The 27,870-nt window shown below is 34.0% G+C and overlaps 1 protein-coding gene across 1 annotated transcript; it reads right to left on the bottom strand.

Annotated features, from left to right (window-relative positions):
• Positions 1–24,908: 24,908 nt before the first annotated feature.
• On the bottom strand, positions 24,909–25,472 carry LOC150032148 (pectinesterase inhibitor-like). The gene is made up of 2 exons (XM_090308418.1): positions 25,373–25,472; positions 24,909–25,285 (listed from the first exon to the last, which is right to left on the bottom strand). Exons 1-2 carry the CDS (start codon positions 25,470–25,472, stop codon positions 24,909–24,911), a joined length of 477 nt encoding a protein of 158 aa, XP_090164544.1.
• Positions 25,473–27,870: the final 2,398 nt, after the last annotated feature.

Raw genomic sequence — 27,870 nt, 5'->3', positions numbered from 1 at the left:
CCAATACATTCAATGACATAAATCAAGTATAGATGGATATAATGGAAACTACATGCAAAGTGATCTAGATCATGTCTGTTTCCAACTGGTTCAAATTCCTTAATGAGATCATTCTTAAAAACTTTATGCTAAATTGCATGCATGATAAACGATTTCAGATAATAAAACATAAATCAACAACTTTATTCTATATAGAAAATAAATAAAATAAGGTCAAAGAACATCCTTAATAACAACCTCCCACTAAACCATGGAATCAGAAAAGTGACTAACACCCATGTGAACAACATGCTCATGAAAAACTTTAGGTGATAAACCTTTAGTCAATGGATCTGCCACCATAGAGTTTGTTCCTATGTGTTCTATCAAAATTTGACCATTATGAACTCTTTCTTTGACAACCAGAAACTTTACGTCTACATGTTTTGACTTCATATTGCTTCTATTGTTAGAATACATCATTGTTGATTTACTGTCACAAAATAATTTTAGTGGTCTTTCAATGCCAACCACTATCCTCAGTCCAGTGACAAAATTTCGCAACCATATTCCATGATTGGATGCCTCATAACATGCTATAAACTCTGCAGTCATGGTAGAAGAAGCCATAAATGTTTGTTTAACACTTTTCCTGGATACAACTTCTCCAGCCAACATGAAGATATAGTCTGAAGTAGATCGAAAAATGTCTTGACATCCAGCATAATCAGAATCAGAATATCTAATGATCTCCAAAACTTCTAATCTTTGATAAGTGAGCATATAATATTTTGTTCTCTGTAAATACATCAAAACCCGTTTGACTGCTTTCCAATAATCCGTCCCCGAGTTGCTCAAATATCTGCCTAACACTCCAACTATAAATACAATATCTGGACGCGTACATACTTGAGCATACATTAGACTTCCAATGGCCGATGCATAGGGAACCTTCTGCATCTCCTTAATTTCGAGTATGGTCTTGGGGCCTTGACCTAAATGAAATTTATCACCTTTAGCAATCGGGATATCGCCTGATGCACAATATTTCATACCAAATCTACTCAAAATCTTTTCAATGCAGTTCTTTTGTGACAATCTCAAAATACCTTGAGAACGATCTCGTAGTATTTCAATTCCTAATACAAAAAAAGCATCACCAAGATCCTTCATCTCAAAATTCTTTTTGAGAAATCTTTTAGTGTCATGCAATAAACCTACATCATTACTAGCTATGAGTATGTCATCGACATATAACACCAGAAAGATTGATTTACTCCCACGGAACTTGTGATATACATAACCTTCCACTATATTCACCTTAAACCAAAGGAGGTTATCACTTCATGGAATTTGTGATACATTGACGAGAGGCTTGCTTGAGACCAAAGATGGATTTCTTCAATTTTCACACTATAAACTTTGAATTACCAGACACAAAGTTTTTTGGTTATACCATATAAATGGTCTCATCAATGTTCCCATCTGATGTAGTTCTAAATCAAAGTGAGTTACCAGTGCCATGATTACCCTAATAGAGTGTTTCAATGAAACTGGAGAGAAAGTCTCTTTGTAATCAATGCCTCCTTTTGAGTAAAACTCTTTGCAATAAGACAAGCCTTATATCTTTTGAGTAAAACTCTAGCATTTCCTGTCTTAAACAATGATCTAAAAGTAGGATCATAAAACTTGAAGTCCCGAGAGTGCTCAGAATACCCAACAAAATAGCAGCTAATAGTTCTTGAGTCCAATTTTCTTTCATTACACCTGTAAGGCCTAGCCTCAGCTGGACAACCCTAAATGTGAAGATGCCTAATGCTAGGCTTCTTTCCTATCCACATCTCATAAGAGGTTTTAGCTATTGCCTTACTAGGTACCTTATTAAGGATATATGCTACAATCTTTAGTGCCTCACCCTAGAGGGATTCTGGTAGAGAAGAATGACTAATCATACTTCTTACCATATCCTTAAGTGTTCTATTTTGCCTTTTCGCTATACCATGCATGCTAGGTTTGCCCAACATAGTGTATTGCAGGACGATTCCACATTCCTTTAGGTATTTGGCAAAAGGCCCTGGACGTTGTTCTCCTGATCCATCATATCTACCGTAATATTCACCACAACGATCAGATTTGACAGCCTTAATTTTCTTTCCAATTTAAATTTCAACTTTAGCTTTGAAAACCATGAAACATTCAAGGATTGAGACTTTTCATGAATTAGGTATAGGTACCCATATCTTGAATAGCCGTCTATGAACATAATAAAATATTTTTGTCCATTCCAAGAGGTCGTAGGTAATGGACCACAAATGTCTGTATGTATTAGTTTTAAGACGTCTGAGCATTTGTTGACACCTAATTTCCTTATGTTTGTCTGTTTTTCCTTAATACATTCCACACAAACGTTGAAATTACTTAAATCAAGGGAATCAAGAATTCCATTTGACACAAGTCTCTGAATTCTCTATTTAGAGATGTGATCTAATCGCTTGTGCCATAACATAGCGGAATTCTCATTTAATTTATGCTTTGTACCACAAGAATTGGATAACAGGATCTTGTTAAATGAAGCAAAGCATATATAGACTATCAATTAAAGAACCGGTACCAATAAGATTCTAACTTTATTATTTCCAAAAGAACAAGAAAAACCAAATTTGTTCAAACTGGAAATAGAAACTAAATTCCATCCAAATGATAGTACAACAAAAGTATCATTCAGATCTAAATAACAATCAGATTTTAAAAGGAATCTAAAATTCCTAATAGCTTCAATGGGAACGCTTTGCCATCGCCCACATAGATGAATCTTTTAGCATCACTTGGTGGTCGACTCCATAGACAACCCTGCATTGATTTACTTATGTGAGTAGTAGCACCAGAATCTTCCCACCAAGTATCTGTAGGTACAGAAGCTAAATTAACTTTATAACAAACCAAAGTAAGAAGTTTACCCTTCTTTACACGCCACTTGGTGTACTTGGGACAATCTTTCTTGAAATGACCTTTCATTTTGCAGAACAAATAAGGATTTTCAGTAGCTTGTTTCTTGGTTTTATTCTGCTGAGATGTCCCTTCTGTAGCATCCACAAATTTCTTTTTCTTCTTATCACGAGAGCTTGTTGCCAAGTGAGCACTTTATTTCCTTTCTCTCTTAATCCTATCTTATTCTTGCACACATTATGAGATAAGCTCATTAATACTCCATTTATCCTTCTAAGTATTATAGTTTGTCTTAAACTGAGTGAATTGTACAAGGAGAGAGATAAGTACAAGATGCACGAGTAAATTTTCATTTATCTCAATATCAAGTGCCTTTAATTTACCTACGAGATTGGACATTTCCATAATGTACTCCCTTATGTTTCCATTGCCCTTATACCTCATAGAAGTTAAAGAAGTCAAAAAACTACTTGCTTCCCCTTTTTCATTTTTAGCAAAATATTTCTCAATATGAGCAAGGAACTTATTGACATTTTCACTTTCCGTGATAGAGCCCTGAAAAGACTCCAGAATGGAGTGTCTAATGATCATCAAACACATGCGACTTGACCGTTTCCACTTCTCTATATTAGCCATATTTGGCTGTTCTTCACATGGTCTTCTTTGAGAAAAATAGAATTTGTTGATACAAACACTTTATTTTCTTCACGATTGAAGAAGTATTCAACTTTTTGGTAGCCTACAAATAGGCATACTTTTGAACAACGTTTCAATTCTTTAGGGTTTTGCACCAACACATGTGTCGGTCGTCGCAAAATTTTGAAATAACATAAACAACCTTTACGTGTCGTAAACAAATTTTACGACCTCTTCATGACTCATATGAATTTTCAGAAACACTCTTAATGGAAACTATGTTAAAAAGAAAAATGTATACAACAGCCTCTACTGCGTATCCCTAAAACAAATTGGGCAACTGAGGATATCTTATTTATCAACCAAACGATGTCTAACAGGGTTATGTTTCTTCTTCCCGATACACCATTCTACTGAGGTGCCAGATGTATAGAGTTGCAACTGGATTCCATGTTCTATCAAATAGTCTTGGAATCTCAGGTCTAGATACTCTCCACCTTAATCTGATCGTAATGCCTTAATCATTTTACCTAACAAATTCTCAACTTCCACCTTATACACCTTGAACTTTTCAGGTGCTTTGTACTTATGATGAATTAGGTAACCATAACCATACCTTGAATAATCAACTATAAAACTGATGAAATATCCATACCCTCCTCATGATTTAATATTCATTGGTCCACAGAGGTCTGAATGCATGAATTTTAAGGGTTCCTTGGCTCTAATACCTTTTCCAAAAAAAAAAAAAAAAAAATCTTTTAAGCATTTTACCCTCAAGGCAAGACTCACACAGAGGTAAGGAGTTGTCTTCTAATTGGCTTAGATGACCACTTTTAAACAATCTCTCAATCCTATTGAGATTAATGTAACCAAGTATTAAGTGCTACAGATATGCACTTGAAGAATCTTTTTGCCTTTTGTTTTTCGTTCCAGCCGTTTTAACATCTCGATATTTAAAATAGACTTTGCTTTGGTTTGGTTTTAACATATTAGTTATTTTCTAGTATAACAAATAAGAATTCTTCTTTTGCTAATGAACATTTCATTTATGTCAAAAGATACCGTATACAATTATTCTAGCAAGAGATAGATATAATTCTTTTCATTTTAGATACGAAAAGTGCATTATCTAATATAATGAATCTATCGCCAAATAACAACTTCAAAAACTCCCACTAATTTTGATGAGATAACCTCTCCTATTCACAACCCTGAGAGTTATCTCGCCTTCTACAAGTATGCTTCAGAAATTAGTTTCCTTGTTTTGCTTTTTCGGCTTTCTTCTTCGCAAGTTACTTTGGACAGTTTCTTTTCCAGTGCTCGTTCTTGTTGTAGTAGAAACATTTTCCTTTATCTACAACTTCAGCCTTGCCTTTGTGGCTAGTAGGAGTCTTTCCTTTCCTCTTACCTTTTTTTCATTGGAACACTCTTGTTCTTAGAAGAAGAAGGGCCAGACTTTGTCCTAGAGGACCATCCTCTGTAGACTTTATTCCTGGTGGTAACATTTAGCTCTACTTCCTATCCCTTAGATTTCAAGAAGGACTGATGAAGAAGTAGGTTTATCGGTCCTTAATGCAAGGTCCAAATCCATACACCCGAGAAGTATCTCTAGACTTTTCTTCCAAATCTTGAAGTTCTATCCATTCAACTTAGGATTGAACTCAAATTTCCAAATATTTGAGTAAGATCAACTAAAACAATAAACAACAAAATATATGCTCACAATTAAAATATAAAAAAATAATTTCACATATATGGTGGGCCTCTTTAACAAGATACCTAGCACAACATTGATGTCCAATCTTTGGGAAAAAAAAACACCAACTGTAAATGGTACTCTTAACGCAGTAATCAAAGTATTGACAATAAACTTTGTCAAGAGATAGCCTTTCTTGTGACCGACTATTTTTCACATGAGCAATCTGTGAGAGTTTAGAACCTAACTTAGATGGCCAAACAGAATGTACAAACAATCAGCAGCATAAATCGAAAGCAATAAAGAACGAACACCAAGATATAGAGTGGTTCGACCAATTTGGTCTACATCCACTTTGAGAACCAACTTGATTCAATTTCATTATAAGTAATGAGGAATTTACAATTACAGATAATCAACAATAATCACCAAAATTTTGATACCCATTGATACCGAGAGATTTGCACATGGTGTCGCCTCTGAAACAAAGAACAGCTCGTTGACAAACAGCACAAGTCAAGTGTGCTACCCACCTCTGATTGGCAAACTCACACATAGACCCGCACTTCCTCTGTCGCTGACGACCAGCTAACCCACACGCTGAACCAGAACCCACCGAAACCAAGATGCTTACCTAGACCGGACAAGACACTTACGCGGACAGCCACGCTCGAACGCCGTCGGACACCTGCCTGTTAATGACAAATACCCACGTCGGACAGCACCTAATGCCGACTCTTTGCTACTGAAGTCAACGCTGGCCCAATGCTGTCTCTTTCTCTCGCTCCCGGTGGTCTGCGTGTGTATGTCTTGTTCTTGTTGGGGTTTTTGCCCTAAAGTCTCGTGTCTTATAGTTTGTAAACAACTTTGTACGAACACTTGTGATGTATAATATATATATGATATTTACTTCACTTCTTGACTTTGCACATTTAGATGTTTTTTATTTTACCACAAACCATAAACTTAATATTCCTGGTTGTCTTTATGTAACATAAGCATGTATGTAATGACATACAAGTGGATCATGTCTTAAGTGACAACCAAAATAGTCTATAGTATATGGATGTAGGAGGGATACCTTATCCTGGTAATACTACGGATGCGGCCCACTTTGTGGAATTGTTACAAATGTTGTGACTTGTCACAGATGGTCTGATCCTGATCATTCATGTAATGGACATGTGAGTGAGGGTGTCCTATACAAAGAGTTTGTATAAGACCTGACCTCGAAGTATTAATGTCTTGTCATATAACTCCGTTCATGACTGAGACTTCACTTCACTAAGATGACAATAGGTAACATGACTTCAATCCTGAGTGAATTGGGAACTTTTGCCATTGAGGGCAGTCCTTTGATTTGCATGGGTGCGAGTGGCCAGAGCACCAACTCAAACCTACGATTTTGGGGATTCGTTTGATTTGGGAGCTGGGAACTCAGGTTCACAAGATAGAGTTCACTCCTTCCCCAAAGTAAGGGTAAGTAGATAGATTGCGATCTTAAAGGCTGATCCCAGGGATTGAACAATGTGGCTCCACGCACCTTCTCATGGCCCGAGAGGTGTTCACACATAGTAGGACTATGTTGTATTGTTCATTAGAGGGATCAGTGGTACTTAAGGAGGAAGATGTAACTACAAGGGCAAAACGATAAATTGGTCTGCTGTAATTACGAGCATCTGTGAAGGGTCATCGCACTGATGATTGGTTATATCCAATGGACATAGAAATATATCTATGGCAAGAAGAGTTCAACTTCGGTCTTTAGTGGAATGTCTGGCAGTTAACGATGGTGGATATCGTGACTAAAGAGTTCAGTCAGCTATTCACGTACCGTTGGAGCTTTGAGCCATAGGTCCATAAGGTCCTCTTGGTAGCTTAGATACAATTGAAAGTCAGTTTGAAATGTTCAAATTGACAAGAGGGAGTTCAATTATATATGATATAATTGAACGAGTTATTAAATATGATATAATTAACTTTATGTATGAGATACATTAATTTGGAGGAAATTGGATATAAATATGATTTATATCTAGTAAAGGAAAATATTATAATTAATATATGATATTAATTTATATGTTATGAATATGATGAGATCACATTCATTTGATGGTTATAATGGAAATGAGATGGCGTCTCTTTTGTTCTAATAACGAATGAGTGTATTGAAAGATCACTTTTAGATGCATAAATAGCTGACAGTGTGTTAAGAATGAGATGCACGAACATTGTGTAAAGAGAGTGTCATCGCTTAGAAAATCAGTGCCTATATGATAGTGCCTGCACGATAGTTTACATATACGATATTGCTAAGCGATCATTTAGCTCCTGATATTTACTAAACGATCATATAGACGATCGCTTAGTTTTTCCTACACGATCGTTTAGACAATCGCTCATCCTTTTCCTACACGATTGTTTAGACGATCGCTTGCCCTTTCCTACACGATCGTTTAGACGATTGCTTACTTTTTCCTATACGATCGTATACTTCACCTAAATGATCAAGCATCTTATCTATGAGATAGATGACCTCATCTCCCACTTGTTTGATTGTTGAGTACAGTCTCTCTTCTTCCTTCCCTCTACCAACAAAGCCCACACTTTGGATTCACACTCCAAAAATACTGAGGGCTCTGAGTGGTGGTGTCATATCTGTTTCCTACTATTCGAGTGGTGATTGTTCGAGGTAGACGGTTGGGTTTTAGACTCACTATGAAGAAGAAATCTTCACCTGGTATGACCTCTTGATCTTTTTAGTATTATGAATGCATATTAGTATGTTTGAATGTATATGTGATAATTCTGTGACAATGAATTGGAAAAGATCCACTTCCACTCGTAGGTACTCTTGAATAAGAGTTCCTTCAATTGGTATTAGAGCACTCGGTTTCTGAAATTCCAATTCATTCTTGCAAAAGAATTACATTTACATTCACGGTGGGTGCAACATGTCTACTCTTTGTTTTAATTGTTAATTCGTTTGTGAATGTGTGGATTAATGGAAATTTCTAGGATGTAACCTCGGTTTGTTGAATTCTCTAGTTAATTGTTAAGGCCCCTGCATTTTTTGGGCATAATTAATTGCTTTTGAGCCTGTAAATTCAAAGTTAGTTTTGTTTTGAATCGTTCGTGATGAAGTTCAGAGTAAGGTTTTTGGTTCTTCATGGAAGAAGATGATCAAGTGTTGGTCGATTCGTGTAGATATGAGGTAGACGATCGCTGAGTATTAGATGCTCGGTTGTCGTTTAATGCACGCGCGTACTAGACGATTGTATAGCTCAACAAGCCTCATCGCTTAGTTACTGAATATACGATCGTGGAGTAATTGCATGGTAAATCGTTTATCTTTCACGTGCTATGCGATCGTCTAGACTATCAGGCTTCACGACCTAATTATTGTCTATGCGATCATTTAGCTTTTACACTATTGTCTAGTGTGTGCTCCACAATCATTTACCTAGAGGCATTTACTAAACAATGGGAGCTTTGCCTAGTGGTTCAAGACTCTGTTCGCTTGTGAACCGATTTGCTGATGCATTATCTTATGCGGTGAATTTATGAAAGGAATTACGGTGATGGAAAATGCATTATGCAATAAGTTTTCTCAGTAGAATCCAAGTATAAATCCTACCGAGTTTCCTGGTAAGTCCAAGTTCGAACTCAGGGACTAAGGAAAACGATATGTGGTGGTAATTCTTAAGATAACTTTGCGGTAACAAATAAATTAATGATTGGTTGGTTTGTTGTTTGCGGTATAAAATATATGCGACAGAGTTAAGAAAAGAGTTAATATTACGAAAGATGCGATGAGTATGCGGGGAACGGGTTGAGAAGGGGTTTAGCTAACACTTCCTAGGATTGCGTTCATGTTATGCGATCATGCAACACAAATACAATAGCAAATCATCTCTCAATGCAAATGCTACTAGTTCTAGTTTTAGAACGCATGCGATATATGCGATAAGTCTATAGGACCTACACATAAGCCTCTATTCTTGTTTATGCGATGATGAATGACACACACATACAAGGCGACTGTATAATACCATAACCTATCTCTAGGGTGCATGCGATGCATGTTGGCAATAGAGCTTATCTCTAAGTCCCTAACTCTTGCTTATGCAGATTTAATCTTACTCTCTCGAGTCTAGATTCTAATCTAACTCTCTCAAGTCTTAGGTTCTTTCTTTAGACTCTCTCTCGAGTAGCTCTAAAGGGATGTTAGGCGCAACATAAGACAAGATAATCACATGCAATGAAGATCCTAGGTCATGTTAGCTAAGTTCTTCTCAACCCATTCGATAGATTTAGCTACTCATGCGTACTTTTAAGAGAGTGAACAGATGTAGATAAGCAAGTTCTATTTTATAGATATAGAATTGAAATACAGAATAAAAATACGAAATAAGAATAAAGAGCCTAGTAGCAATCTCTTGCTTCCCAAGGCTTTTTACACTGTTCTTCTCTACTCTGTTCAAAAGATAATCTTGTCTCGCAAGAGTCGACTCTCTCTCTGTTTTTTCACGCCTCCTAGGTTCTTTCTCAAGCTGACCAAGGCGATCTTTTGGTCTCTTCCCTTCTCTCGCTCCGTTTTCTAAGTAAAATAAAACTATGAACAAGGCTAAGAAAATTATCTAACTGTCGAACTAGACGAACTCCTTTACTGAAAGTGGCTGATGCTTAATTTTTATGAAGTGGAAATGTGGGTGATATATATTGATGAAATCGCATTGTGCACTCAAGTTTCCTTAGCGGAATCCAAGTGTAAATTCCACTGAGTTTCCTGGTATGTCCAGGGTCGAACACAAGGACTTATGAAAACAAGTTGTGTTGGTAATTTTTATGAAAACTTTGCAGTGGCCAAATAAATAAATTGTTGGTTTGTTGTTGATTGCGTTAATGGGAAAATAAAAAAATGCGGCAAATTTGAGAAAATTCAGTTGTGTGATAGATGCACTGAGTATGCGATGGACGGGTTGAGAAGATCTTTAGCTAGCGTTACTTTGGAATGCGTCAGACTATACAATCATGCTACCACCATGCACAACAAGTCACTTTCCAATGCAAATGCGATGCTCCTAAGTCTAGGACGCATGTGTTGAATGCAAAAGTGTCCATAGAGCTTATCCCTAAGTCTCTACTCTTATCCTATGCGATGATGCAAAATGCATAAAAGCAAGGTGACCGCATATCATATCCTATCTCTAGGATGCATGCGATGCGTTGATAACAAATAGTGCTTATTCCTAAGCTCCCATCTCTTGTTTATACGTTCTAATCTGACTCTCCCGAGCCTAGATTATAACCTGACCTTCCCTGCCTAGATCCTATCCTTAGATACCCTCCCGAGTATCTCTAATGAACGAATGAAGCATACATAATACAAGATAATCGCATAGAGTGAAGATTCCCTAGTTGTGCTAGTTAAATGCTTCTCAACCCATTCAATTGATTTAGCTACTCATGCGTAAATAATAGAGAGTGAACAAATATAGAGAAATATATTCCATTTTGATAAATGAGTGGAGCACAAAATAACAATGGAAGTTAAAGGTAGAGAGCCTGGTAGCAATTCCTTGTTGGCCAAGGCTTTTACACTGTAATATTTATTCGGTTCTAAAGATGTTCTCGCTTCTGCAGGCGTCGGCCCTCTCTCTGTCTTTGAAGCTGCCGACGCTCTCTCAAGCTTACAGAACGATCTATCGGCATAACCTTCTCTCTCGTGTCCGCCTTAAAACGAAAGAAAATTATGAACAAGGACGTATGAAACTTTGAACTAAAGAATGGTGAACTGGTTAACCAGTCAACCCCTTTTCCGAAAAATGCCTCTAGTATTTATAGAACATCCAAGGTGAACGGTTGCTTATCTGTCATGATTGTACAGATGGGACGAATTTAATTCCTGACTGATGTACCGAATATTTGTCATCGAAAAGCTGAATATACTTGTGATCGTTATCGACTGTCAACTTAATTCGGATTCGACTGTCATCAGCTTTCTGTCCCATCATGATTAATTAGCCTTTCACCCAAATGCACCCTCCATGTTGTGTTGAACAAGTATGCGGCAATCTTCTCGAGCGAATGTTTGCGAATACAATCATCGCAAAGTCTTACGGTGAAGTTACGCTTGACCAATGATTTCCTATGATCGTAATTCTTGCATTACGTCAACGCATATTCTGCATAAAAATAGTAAAATCAATTGTTCCTATGCGATGAATGCATGTGATCGCAATATTATGAAATCGGTGCTTGATGGACACAATTTAACATCTTTTATCAATGCAATCCAATATTGTTTAAGAACTTAGCACTATGATAATGTGCATTTCTGCCCGTTATCAGTAGCCTCTGGTATTTATAGAGCTTCGGGGTGAAAGGCTTCTTCTCTCGTATGATTGTACTGTTGGGATGACATTAATTCTCTGTCTGATGTGCCGAATATTTGTCACCGAAAAATTGAGTGTACTTGCTACAGTAATTCATTAACGGCCTGCCAACTTAATTCGGAATCGACCGTCATCAGCTTTCTGTCCCATCGTGATTTATTACGCTTTTCACCCAGATGCGCCTACCAAAGTTGCGCTGGCTCTATGCGGCAACCTTCTTGAGTAGATATTTGTGAGCGCAAATAACCACGTAGCCTTGCGGTAACGCAATCTTTTGATGCGCTCGACCATTGATTTTTTTTGGATCGCATTTTCCATCTTGCGTCAACGCATATTCTACATAAAAATTCATAAGTTAACTGTTTTAATACGATGGACGCCTGCGACCGCAATATTGTGAACTTAATGCTTTTTTGACGCAATCTTGTATATTTTTATCAATGCAAACTTGCATTATTTTATAACGTGCATTTCTGGCTGTTATCATTTGCTCAGCTGAATTATGTAAATTGATTGTTTTCTCATTTTGATTTTTGTTTTGGTTCATCCTAGTCCATTAATCCATGGTATTATACATGTGATGTACATATATATATATATATATATTGTGATATGGTATGCACACATAGATAAATCCCACCCTAGGTCATGCATATTCTCTTTATTATAAGTGTTATGATTTAGTGAAGTATGATTTAATTTACATACGTGCATGCTCATGCATCATATAATATAAGGATTATATTTATGTATGATTTATTTATTTAACGTTATATTTATTAGCGTATAAATACTTCGTTATGTGGCATGAGTGTTTTAGTTGTTTATTTTATAAATGGTTATAAAATGAAACTAGAACTAAAATAATTAGTAAAAGATTAATACGTAGAAAATCTATCTATAATAGACCTTTTGTCTAAGGCGGGTTCTGTCTAGGCTGGGATATTTAAGATGACGGCAATGAAACACCCCTACCTGAGAACCTACATAGAAAGGTAATTTAGATAGATTTAATGCATGCATGCAAATTAAGGCCAGTCCATTAAAGAATTTAATGTGACTACTTGGATTTGTTAATTTTTTTTTTCAAAGACAAAAATTGTTTTTTAGCAAATTTAATAATTAAATTAGATTATTATCAGTAGTTGAATAGTCTAGGTTAATAAACCCCTAGGTAGAACATTTAGTGGGAGGTACTTGGGGCATTTGATGCTTCATGTTCACTTCTCGCGTTTCTCCCTCATAATCCATACCATGAGATCTACCCTCGACCTCGATGCACCTTTGGCGTGTCCCCCTAACAAATGGTGTTTGGGTAGATCAATATCAAGGTGGATGGAGAGAGTGTTCATAGTAAGTGGAAGCGAGAAGTACGACAGCATATCCCTCGGTCTCCTTCGTTGGATTGAATAAAGTTTCTGCGCATCGCCTCGTGGCACCCTGGGTGTGTCCCCCTATAAGATGGTTGTTTTGTGTGTTTCTTTATTTTATTCCTGTAAGAGGATAAGGTTACTTAGTCTTTTGCCCTAATCTGTTTTTTCCCTACGGAGGGCACATTAGGACGGGACTCTAGGGCCGAAAACGAGGGGTTACACTTACGCAGGATTGTCAAAGGTTAACTATTCTGGACTAAACAAATGATGGCTATTAGGTTTAGTTCCAAGAGTTGGTTTTACCTAATGGTTGAGAATGTCTCATCCCAGTGAAGGGACATCTGATCACCCCACCGATGATATTTGTCTTGCCTCGCTGGGGCATCATTGCAAAATAGAAGTCTTTTCACTTAGGGTACTTAGAATTTGTTTTGCTAAAACTAGTTGGTTAAATGATAACTTGTAGAAATACAAGTTATTTATACTGTTTTATTTAGATATTGAGGCCAAAAGGAAGAACAGTTGCATCGATAGTATGAAAATTGGCTAAGAAATACGAGAATTATAAATTGTCATCAATACACCCACTGACGCCATTACGATGGTAGAAAAGAATGTTTCAAGTCTGTTTTGTAGGAAATCAAGTCACCACATGCATTCATGACTCAAAGATAAAAAACAACACCGCATGCGGGCAAACGATCGAAGATGTACAGAGCAATGCAATTGCAGAGGATTCTGACGCGTGTACAGCTTTCATTTGTGCATTTTTGATGGGATTGATTACGTAACAAAAGGAATATTCACTCAACCATTTTAGGAACTACCTTAACAATAAAGTGGGGACCATAATGCAAAGAGTCAAAGCTTCGCCTATAAATAACTTCTGTAATTCCATTGAAAAAGGATACTAGATATGAGAGAATTGATACTTGTATATACTCGATCAGGGAGACTTGAATACAGATCTGAGAGAGAGACTGGTTGAGCGATTAATTGGAGTAGATTCAGGAAGAATCAAAAGACAAGGCCGAGAGGTGAGTCTCCAGGCAAAGAATCCTTTCAATCCCCACCGTTGAAGCTCTATACGAAGGTCACTACTACCAGACGAGCAAGCCTGAGAGGGAAGTTCTTCTCTTCATCCATTCCATACGCCGGCAAGAAAAACCTCCGTCCAGATCTGTGTCAAGACGTTGACACTCTTCTATATTTGTTTCTTTCTCGTTTTCATCACTTGTATTCATCTTCTTTAATCTATCATTCACACCATGTATCAGATGCTTAATTTTAGTATTAATTGTTATGATCATTTCCATCATCATCTCTCTGTCTGCTTCCGTTCATCCATGATTCACTTTCTCCATGATGTTTTCTTAATTCCCTGGGTAATTAATAAGAATTAAGCAAGTAAATTAATCTGTGTTAAGGAAATAATTTTGTTTAGCTAAAGCATGCTAGACGACATCTTCACTTGTGAGAGAAGAAGTGAAGATACCATTCTGCCTATCGAGAAAGGGTTGGAAGAATGCGTTAACTAAAGCGAGAAGTAATTCCAGAGATGGAAGCAACCTTGCGTTCATCACGTTCATCCCTGTTTCACCATAGAGATATGGGAACGCGGCCGATCACCGAGAGGTGTATGCTAAGGGAAAGTGGAACCTTAGTTACATCTTTAATGCAGTTAACAAACTTGCGATGTTTTTACTAATTATACTTTCTTTTTCTGATTCATACATAAAGACTTGCCATCGCATACCACGATCTTTTGTATAACTTCACAGTCAGTCTCGAACTTAGTATCATGTATCATGAATCTTGTATCTTGTATCATAATAGTTTAGAACTTTACTTTTATCGCACTTTTATTTTATCAACGTAATTTATGTTTATCACAAATTAAATTCATGTACAAACAAAATCTTTTATTAATTGTAAAACGGTCGCATATATCACGAAAGTAACACATTAACGAAAACAATCTATGTGTTCGACCTCGGATTACTCTGAGAAACTTACGTTGGAATTATACTTGGTTTCAGCGCAAGGAAACTTGTGACAACACATTATTCCATAGCATACTACAAGCATATAGTTGACAACGCATATATTTAGAAGTAGTAATGCATAACACAACATCCACACTCCATTTCCATCTTTACGTCATCAAGTTTACTGCAACATAAGCTTGTTGTTCAATCATCTATATTCATATTTGTTTGCATGCTGTAAGTAATAAGACACATTTCCCACATTTTACATTAAAAAATGTGGTTTTTTGCAAAGTCTTATAGAAGGTTATTCGTTTTTTTCAGCAACAATTTTTAATGGCTTCAGCCACTATCAATTTACTTAGCACCGAAAAACATAATGGCCAAAACTATTCAAGTTGGAAACATATGCTCACGACGATACTCATCATCGAGGATTTGAAGTTTGTCCTTACGGAAGAATGTCTTTCTATTCCACCTCAGGACGCTACTCGAAATAGTCGGGCGACATATGAGCATTGGACATGGACAAATGAGAAGGCCCGAGCCTATATTCTGGCCATTCTTAGTGACGTGTTGGCTAAGAAACACGAGTCCATGGTCTCAGCTCGTGAGATCATGGAGTCCTTGCGCGGAATGTTCGAATAACCGTTTGGGCAGCTCAAGCATGAGGCTCTAAAACACATCTTCAGCTTTAAAATGGAGGAAGCAACCTCTGTTCATGAAGACGTGCTGAATATGATGGTCTACTTTAACGTGGCAGAGATTAATGGGTCTAAAATCGATGAGGGCAGTCAGGTTAGCATTATCCTACATTCATTGTCGAAGAGCTTCTTCCACTTTGTTAGCAATATGATTCTTAACAAAGTGGACTACTCCTTCACCACTCTCCTCAACGAGTTTAAGACTTACCAATCATTGCTGAAAAGTAAGGAGAAAAAGGAAGGTGAGGCAAATGTTGTCTCATCCTCTAAAAGGTTCTATCGAGGTTCGACCTCAGGAACAAAGTCTGCACCTTCAACTTCTAACTCTGGAAAAGGGAAGAAGAATAAGGGTGGTAAGGGAAAGGGAATGCGTATGCTAACCCGCCATCTGTCACCCAGAAGAAGCGTCCACCACCGGTTGAAAACAGAAAATGTTTCCACTGGAACCAAGACGGAAACTAGAAGAGGAATTATCCCCGTTATCTAAAGGAAAAGAAGGCTGCCAAGGCAGACAAAGGTAAATATGATTTACTTGTATTAGAAACTTGTTTAGTGGAGAATGATGATTATGCTTGGATAGTAGATTCGGGCGCCACTAATCATGTATGTTCTTCTTTTCAGGGTATTAGATCCTGGCGACAGTTGGAGGCTAGTGAGATGACGTTGCGAGTAGGCACCGGTACGTCGTTTCAACTGTGGCAGTAGGAGACAACCAATTAACTCTTGTTGGATATGGTTCATTCGATGATGAGTTACGCTTCATTACCAGACTCGTTTTAGGGTTTCACAGTGGAGACTGCAGTATACATTCTCAATTATGTTCCTTCTAAGAGTGTTGCAAGAACACCTCTGGAGTTATGGAACGGGCGTAAAGCTAGTTTACATCACTTTTGTTGGGGTTGATGCCCTAAAGTCTCGTGTCCACTAGTTTGTAAACAGTTTGTACGAACGCTTGTGTTGTTAATATATGATATTTACTTCACAACTTGTATTTTGCTCAGTTGCTTGTTTTATTTGCTTTATCACAAGCCAATAAACATAAAATCCCTTGTTATCTGTATGTTACTAAAGCATGTATGTGGTGACATACAAGTGGATCATATCTTGAGTGATAACCAAAATGGTCTGTAGTATATGGATATAGGAGGGAAACCTTATCCTGGTAATGCTATGGATGCGGCCCGCTTTGTGGAATGGTCACAAGTGCTGTGACTTGTCACAGATGGTCTGATCCTGATCATTCGTGTTGGGGACACACAAGCGGGGGCGTCTATACAAAGAGTTTGTGTAAGACCTAACCACGAAGTGTTAACGTCTCGTTATATAACACCGTTCATGACAGAGACTTCACTTCACTAAGATAACCATAGGTAACATGACCTTAATCCTGAGTGAGTTGGGAACTCCTGCCATTGAGGGCGATCCTTTGATTTGTATGGGCGCGAGTGGCCAGGTCTCCGATTCAAACCTACCATTTTGGGGATTCGTCTGATTTGGGAGCTGGGAACTCAGCTACACAAGATGAAAATCACTCATTCCCCAAAGCAGGGGTAAGTAGATAGATAGCTCCCTTAAGGGCTGATTCCAAGGCTTGACCGATGTGGCGCCATACCTTCTCTTGGCCCGAGAGGTGTTCATACATAGTTGGACTATGTTGTATTGTTCATTAAAGGAATCAGTGGTACTTAAGTAGTGAGATGTAACTACAGGGGCAAAATGATAATTTGGCCCAGTTGTACTTACAAGCATCTATGAAGGGTCATCGTACTCATGATTGGTTATATCCGATGGACACAGAAATATATCTGTGATAAGAAAAGTTCAGCTGTTGGTCTTTAAATGTGCCTACTTGAACTTGTTCATATTTCATAGACAAATGTTGTTTATAAGCAAAGTTTAAATAGATGACTTAGACTAAAATTAGTAGCCGGATTGTCTAGGTTAATGAACCCCTAGGTAGAACACTCAGTGGGAGGTACTTGGGGCATGAGATGCTTCACTTAAATCTTTCACGTTTCTCCTAAATAGTCCACACTATGAGATCTACCCTCAGCCTCGTGGCACTTTTGGCGTGTCCCCCTAACAAATGGTGTTTGGGTAGGTCAATATCAAGGTGGATGGAGAGAGTGTTCATAGTAAGTAGAAGCGGGAAGTGCGACAACATATCCCGCGGTCTCTCTTGTTATGTTGAATAAAGTTACTGGGCATTGCCTCGAGGCACCCTGGGAGTGTCCCCTTAAAGGATGGCAGTTTTGTGCGTTTCTTTATTTGATCTTCTCTAAGAGGATAAGGTAACTTAGTCTCTTGTACTAATCTGCTTCTTCCCTACGGTGGGCTCATTAGGGCGGGACTCTAGAACCAAAAGCGAGGGGTTACACTTACGTGGAATTGTTAAAGGTTAACAATTCTGGACCAAAAAATGGTGGCTGTGAGGTTCAGTTCTAAGAGTTGGTTCTGCCTAATGGTTGAGAATGTCTCATCCAAGAAAATGGACAACTGATCACCCCATCGGTGACACTTTTCCTGCCTCACTGGAGCATCATTGTAAAATAGAAGTCTACATCTTAGGGTACTTGAAACTGATTTGCAAAACTGATTAGTTTAAAAGTAGTTTAACAAAATCTAATAAAATTTTGTTCGTATTTTCAGCAACATTTTCAAAAATGGCAACAACCACGTTAGCATTGTTAAGTGCCAAAAAACTTACTGGCGATAATTTCGCAACATGGAAATACATGATCACGACGATCTTGATCATCGAGGATCTCATGTTCGCTCTCACGGAGGCTTGTCCTCCTATTCCAGCTTTGAATGCCACTCGAAATGTTTGGGAGGCATGTAAACCAACAATCCAACATGAAATTCATGTTCTGATACCACTTGGTAGAATAAATATTTAAATCTATATTACATAAATTTAACTCTAGGATCATTCATGCTAAATTGTCAAGAATAAATAACATACTGAATTCCATTGTGATTGATGATAGCTTCGAGATGCCGATAACTTTAAGATGACCCTTCATCAACCAAAACTCCGAATGCCCTTAGTAGGATCTCTCTCTAGATAAGATTCAAGAAATACTGAATGCTTATCGATTTTGGTATATTGGGGACTATAGTCCTAAGGTCTCTTTATGTACTAGTTTTCTCATAAACCTTAATTAACTAGGAATGACTTCTACCTATTAAGTTCATACTCAATTAGGAATTTAGGACATTAATTAATCATATCACATAATAGGACAAAATCTAATAAAATAATCCAATGTGATAAATTATTAATGTACGTACATAGTTCATACTTTAATTAAATATATTATTATTTAAATAGTTCTCACACAAGAGTTAAATGACATATCAACCTTTTGATGTGAATTGTAATAACCATAATTACGTTTTGTTTAGTTTTGTTTTTCATCTTAAAGAAAAAGTAGAAAGTCAATCTAATCAATGCATGGTTATCTTTTGCCACGACTTGTTTAACAAAGAAGTAAAAGATTTGAACTCTCACAATGGATGTCTTGATTCAAAATAAAGTAAAGTAAAAAATAAATATTTAAAGATTAATTATCTCAAATTCATTTTTTTAATGAAAAAATTTTACGAATAGAAAAAAAGGACAAACTATTTAAAGAAATAGTAAAAGAATATTGATAGATATTGATAGATAAATGATGGATTTCTATCCGTCTCTATCAAAGAACATTAAAATTTTACATTTTATGTAAATAGTTTTTCTTCGTTTTCTATTTTTGAAAATCTCCTTTTTTTAAGCTAATTTTTTAGTGGATTTAGTTGAAAAGGCTTAAAAATTCTAAATTTAAGTCCAAATATTTTTAATAGATTTTAAATTTAGTTTAGAATTTAATAATTAGTGTTTGAAATAGAAAAAATAATATAAAAGAGATGGTAGGGACAAAATAATGATTGATGGACATGTGAGCAGGCACAAGAGATGATTGGATGACTTTTGTTTTATCAAGAAAGGACAACCAATCAAACTTTTAATCTCATAATCCGCAGTATAAATTTTATATTACTTGAACTATGCTCACGAAAATGTTAGAAGTTTAAGTTTTGAACCTTAAATTCTATTGATTTTTAGGTTGATTTTGTAATGTTGAAGCTTTAAATATTTCAATTTTGGTTTTTCAAGCTTTTGTTTTCAATTTGAATAATTTTAATTATCTTGTTTAATGGATTGGATTTTATAAATTATTTAAGTTCAATTTGTTTTTCAAATCTTTTTTTTAATATTGGTTATTTTTATTTGTTGTTTTATTTTCTTTTTGAACATAGATGGCTAAAAATAGTGTTGCTCAAGTGTTATAATGTTTGTACTATTAATTCTCTCATTCTACATGTTATCAATAAAAAAAATTATATATATATAGTTGGATTTATAGGATTTGGTAGAATGTATAATTTAGTATCTCTAATACACGCGTAATTTATTCTTTTGTTATGTATACAATAAAGTAGTAAGTCATTATCAAATTTCATATTTAAATTTGGTCGCCTATGTCAAAGAATATTCTTATTTGGAAAAAGTATTTACAACCATGGTTTGAATTTTCTTTAATGACTAAATTACAAGTTTAATTTACAAATATTTAATTTTATGCCAAATGTATCCAAATGTATCCATGGATCTTAAAAAGATGTTGGATATATTAATACTTATTAGACACAAAATGAGAAGTATCCAATAAATAATTTTAAAATTTAGAGATGTATATTATATAAAATTTGTAACTTTAGTGACTTAATATATAATTTCGTTCAAAAAACATATTAGACGTCTACCTATCAACATGTTTTTTTTACAACATACAATGTGGGAGAATCGAACATTTGATTCGAGGTTGATACTACAAATTTATGCAAGCTAAACTATGTTCGTGTTTAACCACATATCAATATGTTTGTTTCATAGAAAATGGGTGAAAAGAATATATTTATGGAGACGTTTGGTGCGCGATAAAAGCATAGAGTTAAGTTAAATTGAGTTAGTAACTATTGTCTAGGGAGTTAAAATATCGGAAGAGTTAAATTGACTGTGTTTGAAATGTAGATTTGAGTTAAGTTGGTAATTATTAGAGAAATTCTTATAAATAGAAAATTCCTAAAAATATTTACACTTTATAGCAAAAAGTTCCAAAAGTGTTTCGTACTTTTGGAACTTTTTGTTATAAAATGTAAATATTTTTAAATACATTTTAAATTTAAAAGTGTCCCTTATTATTATTTGTGTTTGGGGTGTAGAGTTGATTTGAGTTAGGGCATTTGATGGAGTTTTTGTAAATTAGATTGATTTTTTTTTTCTTTGCAGTATTATTAATTAATTTTCAACTATATATCTACTTTCTTAACCCTATTAGGAAAAAAAACTGTAAAAACTCTAATTCTTTTCAATTTGTAAAACATAACAAATTCTTTTCAATATATTATTTTTAAAAACAGTAAAAACTCTAATCTTTTCAATTTGTAAAATACATACCACCAAAATAAATGTTATATTGCAATAAATTGAACATTTTTTCTCCTGATCTGACAACGATTTTTAACCCTCAATTACTTATGAATTGATTATATATATATATATATATATATATATATATATATATATATATATGTATGTATGTATGTATGTATGTATGTATGTATGTATACGTAATCTTGCTAACTTAACATTATTAAAAAAAATAACATGTTGTACACATAAACGTTGAATAACTCAATAACTTAACAGTTTATGTTTATATAATATGCATCGCCTATGTCAAACTGAAATTGTGGATAGAATATTTACCTTACCTTTCTTAATGATGTTGAGAATGTTATAGTACAGTAAAGTTATTTTATTTTGAACATCACAAAAATAATATCAAACGACCGACATGTAACCATTTAAAAAAAATCACAAAATATGTATTTTTGGAATGAAATATTAGATGGTCAATCTAATGCGTTCGAGCAAGTAGGCGGATGCAATACCGTTTCCGTGCCTCTTTTATTATAGCAATAAAGAGGTCTGAACTTTTGTGTGTCCAAGTCAATGATATTAAATAGGTCAGATCTACCTATATTTTCAAACTAGGGGTAATCAATACCTATAAGTGGTGACGTGAAAGATTTTTTTTTGGTTAGGATTTAGAGATTTCAACTTCCGATGGTTTTGGGTTTGGGGTTCTCATAAACAAGTCTCGATAAGTCATGGTTCATTTGACTTATCTTTACGGTTAATTAAGTTAACAAATATCTCACTGTTTTGACCTAAGAAGAGATCAAATTTACCTAAACATATTTTACCAAAAAAATTTAATCCCAATTCATGTTTTTTATAACATATCTAAGAATTATAATTTTTTTTTAAATTTATTTACTAACTATTTGTTTTCTAATTTTTTTTGCCTACTATTTGCCAACTAGTTTCATTCTAATTTATGTACTTTTTTAAAAGAAAAACTTGTTTACCATAAACGTTTTTTCCTTAAAAGTATTTGTTTAACAAATATTTATTGAAAATTTTACTAAATATTGTTTTCTTTTTAAACTTTTATACCTTAAATTGATTTTTCTTTTAAAATTTGTTTACCAAATGTTTTTTTAAAATAGTTTGTTTGCTTAATGTTGTTTGCTTACACATTTTTTTTTTTTAATTTTTTAAACTAATTCACCAAATAATTTTTTCAAGTAGCTTTGTTTACCACCCACTATCATTTTTTTTTTTTTACAAACCCAATACTAAGAATTTACATTTGTCCAAATTTTATTGCATTTTTTGGGATTAAATAAAAAAAATATTTAACATTTCAAATGAAAATGTTGAAAACTTGTGCAATTTAGATACTCTTCAAAATTAAAGTAGAAGGTTTTTTATGGATTCAAACAATAGATTCTATTCATACAGTTATGAGCATTTGAAGGTATAAAAAAGGAAGAAAATTCACAAAAAAACCAAGAAAAATTAAAGAAATCTAAGAAAAAAACCGAGCACATAATCATAAAATCGAACCCAAAAATATCCAAGAAAAAAACCACGCAAAATCCTACATATCTAACATTTGAGAATAGTAGATAAAAAAACACGCAAAAAAAACCATGCAAAACCTTATAGATATACATATCTGAAACACACAAAAAATAAATCTCTAGAAAAGTAAATCCAAACAAATAACTCCAAAAGGAAAGTAGATCTCAACAAAAAAACTTCCAAAACAAGTAGAATGAAAGAAAAACTACATACAAAAAGTAAATTTGGAAAAAAAAAAAAAAAGAACTCTAAAAAAATAGATCTAAACCAAGAACTCACAAAAAAAAGTATATCTAAACAAGAAATTTCATGCAAGAAGAGAAAATCGAGCAAGAAGAGACAATCGGAGAAAGAGAAATGGAGGAGAGAAGAGGATGTTACCAGTTAGATGAAGAAGACAGAAGATGGAAGAGATGAGAATAGAAGAAAGGTGAAGCGACAGATGAGGGATAGAGAGAAACGTTAGAGGAGAGTTAAAAGGGAAGATTGAAAGCATTATTAAACCCACCGTTTTCTTTTAATCGATCAAACAAACACTTAAGCCCACCCAACCCAACATTCTTTGGTTGCCAAACACCCACTTAACGGTTAGAGTGTTGATATAACATTAAATTTATCCATAACCCATTAACATAAGTTTTTGTTTTTATTGTTCAGCTCATTTAACAATAACTCCTACGCAGTAATTATCTTATATATTCCAAAAACATCCATTTAATTTCTCATCTTATACAAAAATATATATTTATGTTCTCAAATATTTAAAATCGTAGACATTTAAGTCTCAAATATTTAGTATTCATATATGTGAAACGATCTTGAAACGAGTTGTAGAATTATAGTGGACCAAAATTATTCAACATTGTTTACTAAAAAAAAGGAATAGGGAATGTTTATAAATTAGGGATTTAAACAACTCGATGACCTGAAAAAACTCAATCAATCCAACTTAGTAGAATATTGGTTATCAACTTCTTGTTGGGTGTTAGCTTCAAATAAATGAAATATCTACCGGTTGGATTGTTTTTTAAGTTTACTTAAATTCATCTAACAATTCAAACTTATTATTTATATTGAAAATTAGTTTTGTTTACTTACAATGCAATTCATATATTAGTCCTAGTTTCATGATTTTTTTAAATTATTTATCCACCCGAGAACTCTTTAAAATATTTTTTCAATTATTTGGAATGTAAAATTTTTATAATATAAATTGAAACTCAGTTGGTTAATCTTATTTGAATATTTGAAAATAATTAGTAGGTGCTTATATACTAACATTTGACTTTTTCTTAAGATAAAATTTTAAATAAATGATTCAAACAATTCAATCTAACCCAACTCAAATGGTTCTTATAATTGACTTGAGTTGAGTTCATAATTTAATCAACGTCACAGTTATGTTGAAGAAACTTAAAAAAAACAAATTAATTAGATAAGTATCTCGACCATATCTAGTCAAACCAACATTCTTAATATAAATTAAACACTACTTTCCTTCAAATTATTTGACCATCCAAATCATCATTTTTTCCCTCCTAATAATGGTGTTTATTAGTTTTGGAAACTATAATCTCTCCATTAATCTTCTTATCTATAATTATATGTAAACTCTAAAAGAATTTAGCAGTCAGAAGCTTGCCTAAGTAATTGCTAAATTAAAATATTGATAATCTCATTTCAAATAATATATCATTCCATTACGAGCAATGATTAGGTGGAGCGTATGTTGCACCTAACTCTTGTGCTCCCTACATCTGTACCATACAAAAAAGTAATTAGAAAAAAATGATTTTTAAAAAGATAAAAATGCCACATGACAATATTTTATTGGACTATATTTAGGATGCACCAAGATAGATGTATCCAAGAGAGCACCCAAATTTTTCTCTTCCATTACTACTTATTTATATTAGTATTTCTAGATACTTGTTTGCTTGTCTACCCACCAAGTCCAAAAGTAAAATTTCTCTCAATTTTTACATGATTTATTAATATTGTTATTATTATTATTTTTTTTTATCTATTTCTCTTGCATTTTATAAATGAGTTGATTCTTCAACATTTTCTAGCCAGTAAAAAAACACAATGGGTGATCAATTATTGTAATTTTAAGAACAATAATAAAGTTTGCATGGGTGCTTCATTATATGCCCCTAGGAAGAAGATTAGATATAACTAAAATAATGCTACAAATATCTTTCAAAGTTTTGCTCTTCTTTGGAAGCAATGAATGGTCTCTTGGCGGATGTTCGAAGCTATCTTGACAGTCGTTGATTGTCGTCATGATGCCAGAAGTTGCAAGATTAACACCATTAAAGTCACCGGTGGCCAAATACTTTTGAGCATTTTCAATGTCACCTATGGCCTCGTCGTAGTTCTCAGAGCAAGACAAATATCGTTTCTTAAGCTGAGAATTGGTTGTTGTTGCTGCAAGTGACTTGGCTAGGGTCATAGACTTTCCTGCATTTTTATGAGCAAGGTTTAAGGTGTAAGTGGCCAACGCTTTTAGGTCCGTGCTACCTGCAGATTTCAATAGGTTTGTGCAAAACGATGGATTGCTAGTTTTTAGACAGATGCTCGATTTTATGTTATTTGATAGTGTCGTACCAGCATCCAAAGGAATTACGTTGGACAAAAGAAGGCAAAAAATAAAAACCGAAATAGAACTAGAGATTCCCCGATTCAAATTTGAATTGGAATTAGTCATTTTCTTTTTAAAAATTTCCCTCTTTATGTGTCTTTATTGATGTTAAACATTGCAAATATATATAGATGAAATTTAGAGAAATGGTTTGTTTTTCTCTCCGAGAGTAAAGGTCATCAATGGAGGAGATGGAAAAGTTATTATTGGAAGAGACTTTATCGGACAAACGAATTGTAATGAGGATTTAATGGCATTTCAATGCATTTTGTCTTTTTTGTTTTTTTTGTTTTTTTATCTTGAAATATTAATCAAAACCAATGTTTTGAATGCATGCTCACCTTTGTCCTGTTTTGTTAAGGTTAGGGGTTCAAAAAATCTAATGATTCGAAAAAATCGATCAATCCAACCCAATCCGTACGATTTGGGTTGAGTTATCAACTCATTTGGGTTGGGTTGGGTTCAAATAAATAAACATTTTATGGATTGGGTTGGTTCATAGGTTTACCTAATATAACACGAACCAACCCGAATTTATTATTAACTTTAAAATATATTTTTTATTAATAGTTATTTATATATATATTGATTTTAATTTTATTTAATTCTAATATTTTTTTGAATAATTTATTTTTCAACAACTCTTAAAAGTAGTTTCTGTGTACTTTATAAAGAAAATTTTCACTATATAAATTGAAATTGAGTTGTTAATCTTAATTTAATATATGAAAATAATTAAATTAGACTTTTACAATTGAAATTGAGTTGTTAATCCTAAATATTTCATAGTTGGGTTGGGTTGAGTTCATTTTTTAACAAGAGTTATCTGAGTTGAAAAAATTTAACAATTGAATTGTGTCTAAAAAGTCTTTCAATACAACCCATGAACATCCCTAGTTAAGGCAAGTTAAAAAATGCATGTGCTTGATTTAAAAGAAAAATTCATTAGTTTTTAAAGTTAATTCTTTGGCCATTTTTTAGAGGATTTTTTTTTTATGGGATGGAAAAATCCAACCTTTACTTTTGAAGTTGATAGTTTAAATACTATGTCATTTGAAACGTATCTATGCTTATTTTGGTGTGAGAGATGATTTCTCTTGTTCTACCAAAGAGAGTTTTCATTTTAAGATTTGATTGATTTTGATGGTGAACATTAGATATATATATATATATTTTTAATATAACAATTGCGGGGTAAGGGATTAAACTCCTACCTTTAAAGATGGAGCGTATGCCAATATTACTTAATCAAGTTTATATTAACATCAATATTGGAATTTTTCGATGGAGAAAAAAGGATAAATTGTATAACCAAGAGTTCAAATGTTTTCTAGTACTTTAGTAACAAGCTACAATTTTCTTTTACGATATGTTAAATTGCATGGCACAATGTTAAAAGTTTTGTTTATTATTTTCATCTTTTATTTATTTATTTTTTTTTTTATAAAAAAGAGAATTAAAAGTTGTAGTTTTGAGTCTTAAATCCTCTTAAATTTTAATGTCAGTTTGTAAATCATGAGCTTTAAATATTTTCAATTTCAGTTTTTCTTCTTTTATTTTTAATTTTGATTAACTATTAATTGTCTTGTTTAATGAATTAGATTTTATATATTATTTAAGTTCAATCTGATTTTCAAATTTTGTTTGAAATTGGTTATTTTTATTTGCTGGTTTGTTTTCTTTTTGTATATCCCTTTGACTGTATTGCAATTTATATGATCCACTAGGAACGGTAGTTTAGTCCAATTTATTACAAATATTTAATTTTTAATTTTTTTTTCTTTTTGACAATATATAGGATAAGAAATCGAACTCCTAACTCGACGTCGAAAGTGTTGGGGTTGATACTCTAACTCTCGTAGGGTCCTGTAGTTTGTAATTGTATTATACAAACATTTTATTTGTTTAATAAAATATAAGATGTTTTATTTGACATTTAGTAGCATTAAACCTACAAAAATCAATAAAATGACATCCAACGTTATCTTCTATAGCTTAAATATGTATGTAGAGACATATAGGTGGATCATATGTAAGTAATAACCTAAACGGTCTGTAGTAGATGAATAATGTTGGATACCTTATCTTGGTGTGACAATACGAGTATGACCCACTTTGTAGATGTTACAATTGTTGTAAAGTGCTACAAATGATTCGATCCTGATAATTTATGTGGAAACATGTGAGTAGGGGTATTCTATACAAACAAGTTTGTATAAGACCAAACCACGAAATGACTAGTCTCATTATATAACACCGTTCATAATAGAGACTTATATTTCACCAGGATGACCATAAGTGACATGACCTGGATCTTGAGTGAGTTGTGAACTCCTATCTATGAAGACAGTCCTTTGATTTATATGAGTGAGACTGGCTAGATCGATGATTCAACAAGCCTACCATTTTGAAGATTCATCTGATTGGGGAGCTGGGAGCACAACTACACAAGATGGAATTCACA

The sequence above is a fragment of the Benincasa hispida genome, chromosome 12 (assembly GCF_027475165.1).
Source record: "Benincasa hispida cultivar pf3 chromosome 12, pf3_genome.v1.1, whole genome shotgun sequence".
In the NCBI taxonomy this organism is placed as follows: Eukaryota; Viridiplantae; Streptophyta; class Magnoliopsida; order Cucurbitales; family Cucurbitaceae; genus Benincasa; species Benincasa hispida.
This window is presented reverse-complemented; position numbering and strand designations above follow the sequence as displayed.

Bases quoted from the DNA above. Each gene is read 5' to 3' on its own strand.
- LOC150032148 (XM_090308418.1), bottom strand. From the start codon at position 25,472: ATGACTAATTCCAATTCAAATTTGAATCGGGGAATCTCTAGTTCTATT. The intron at 25,286-25,372 runs GTACGACACTAT...TGAAATCTGCAG, and splicing joins CGTAATTCCTTTGGATGCTG to GTAGCACGGACCTAAAAGCG.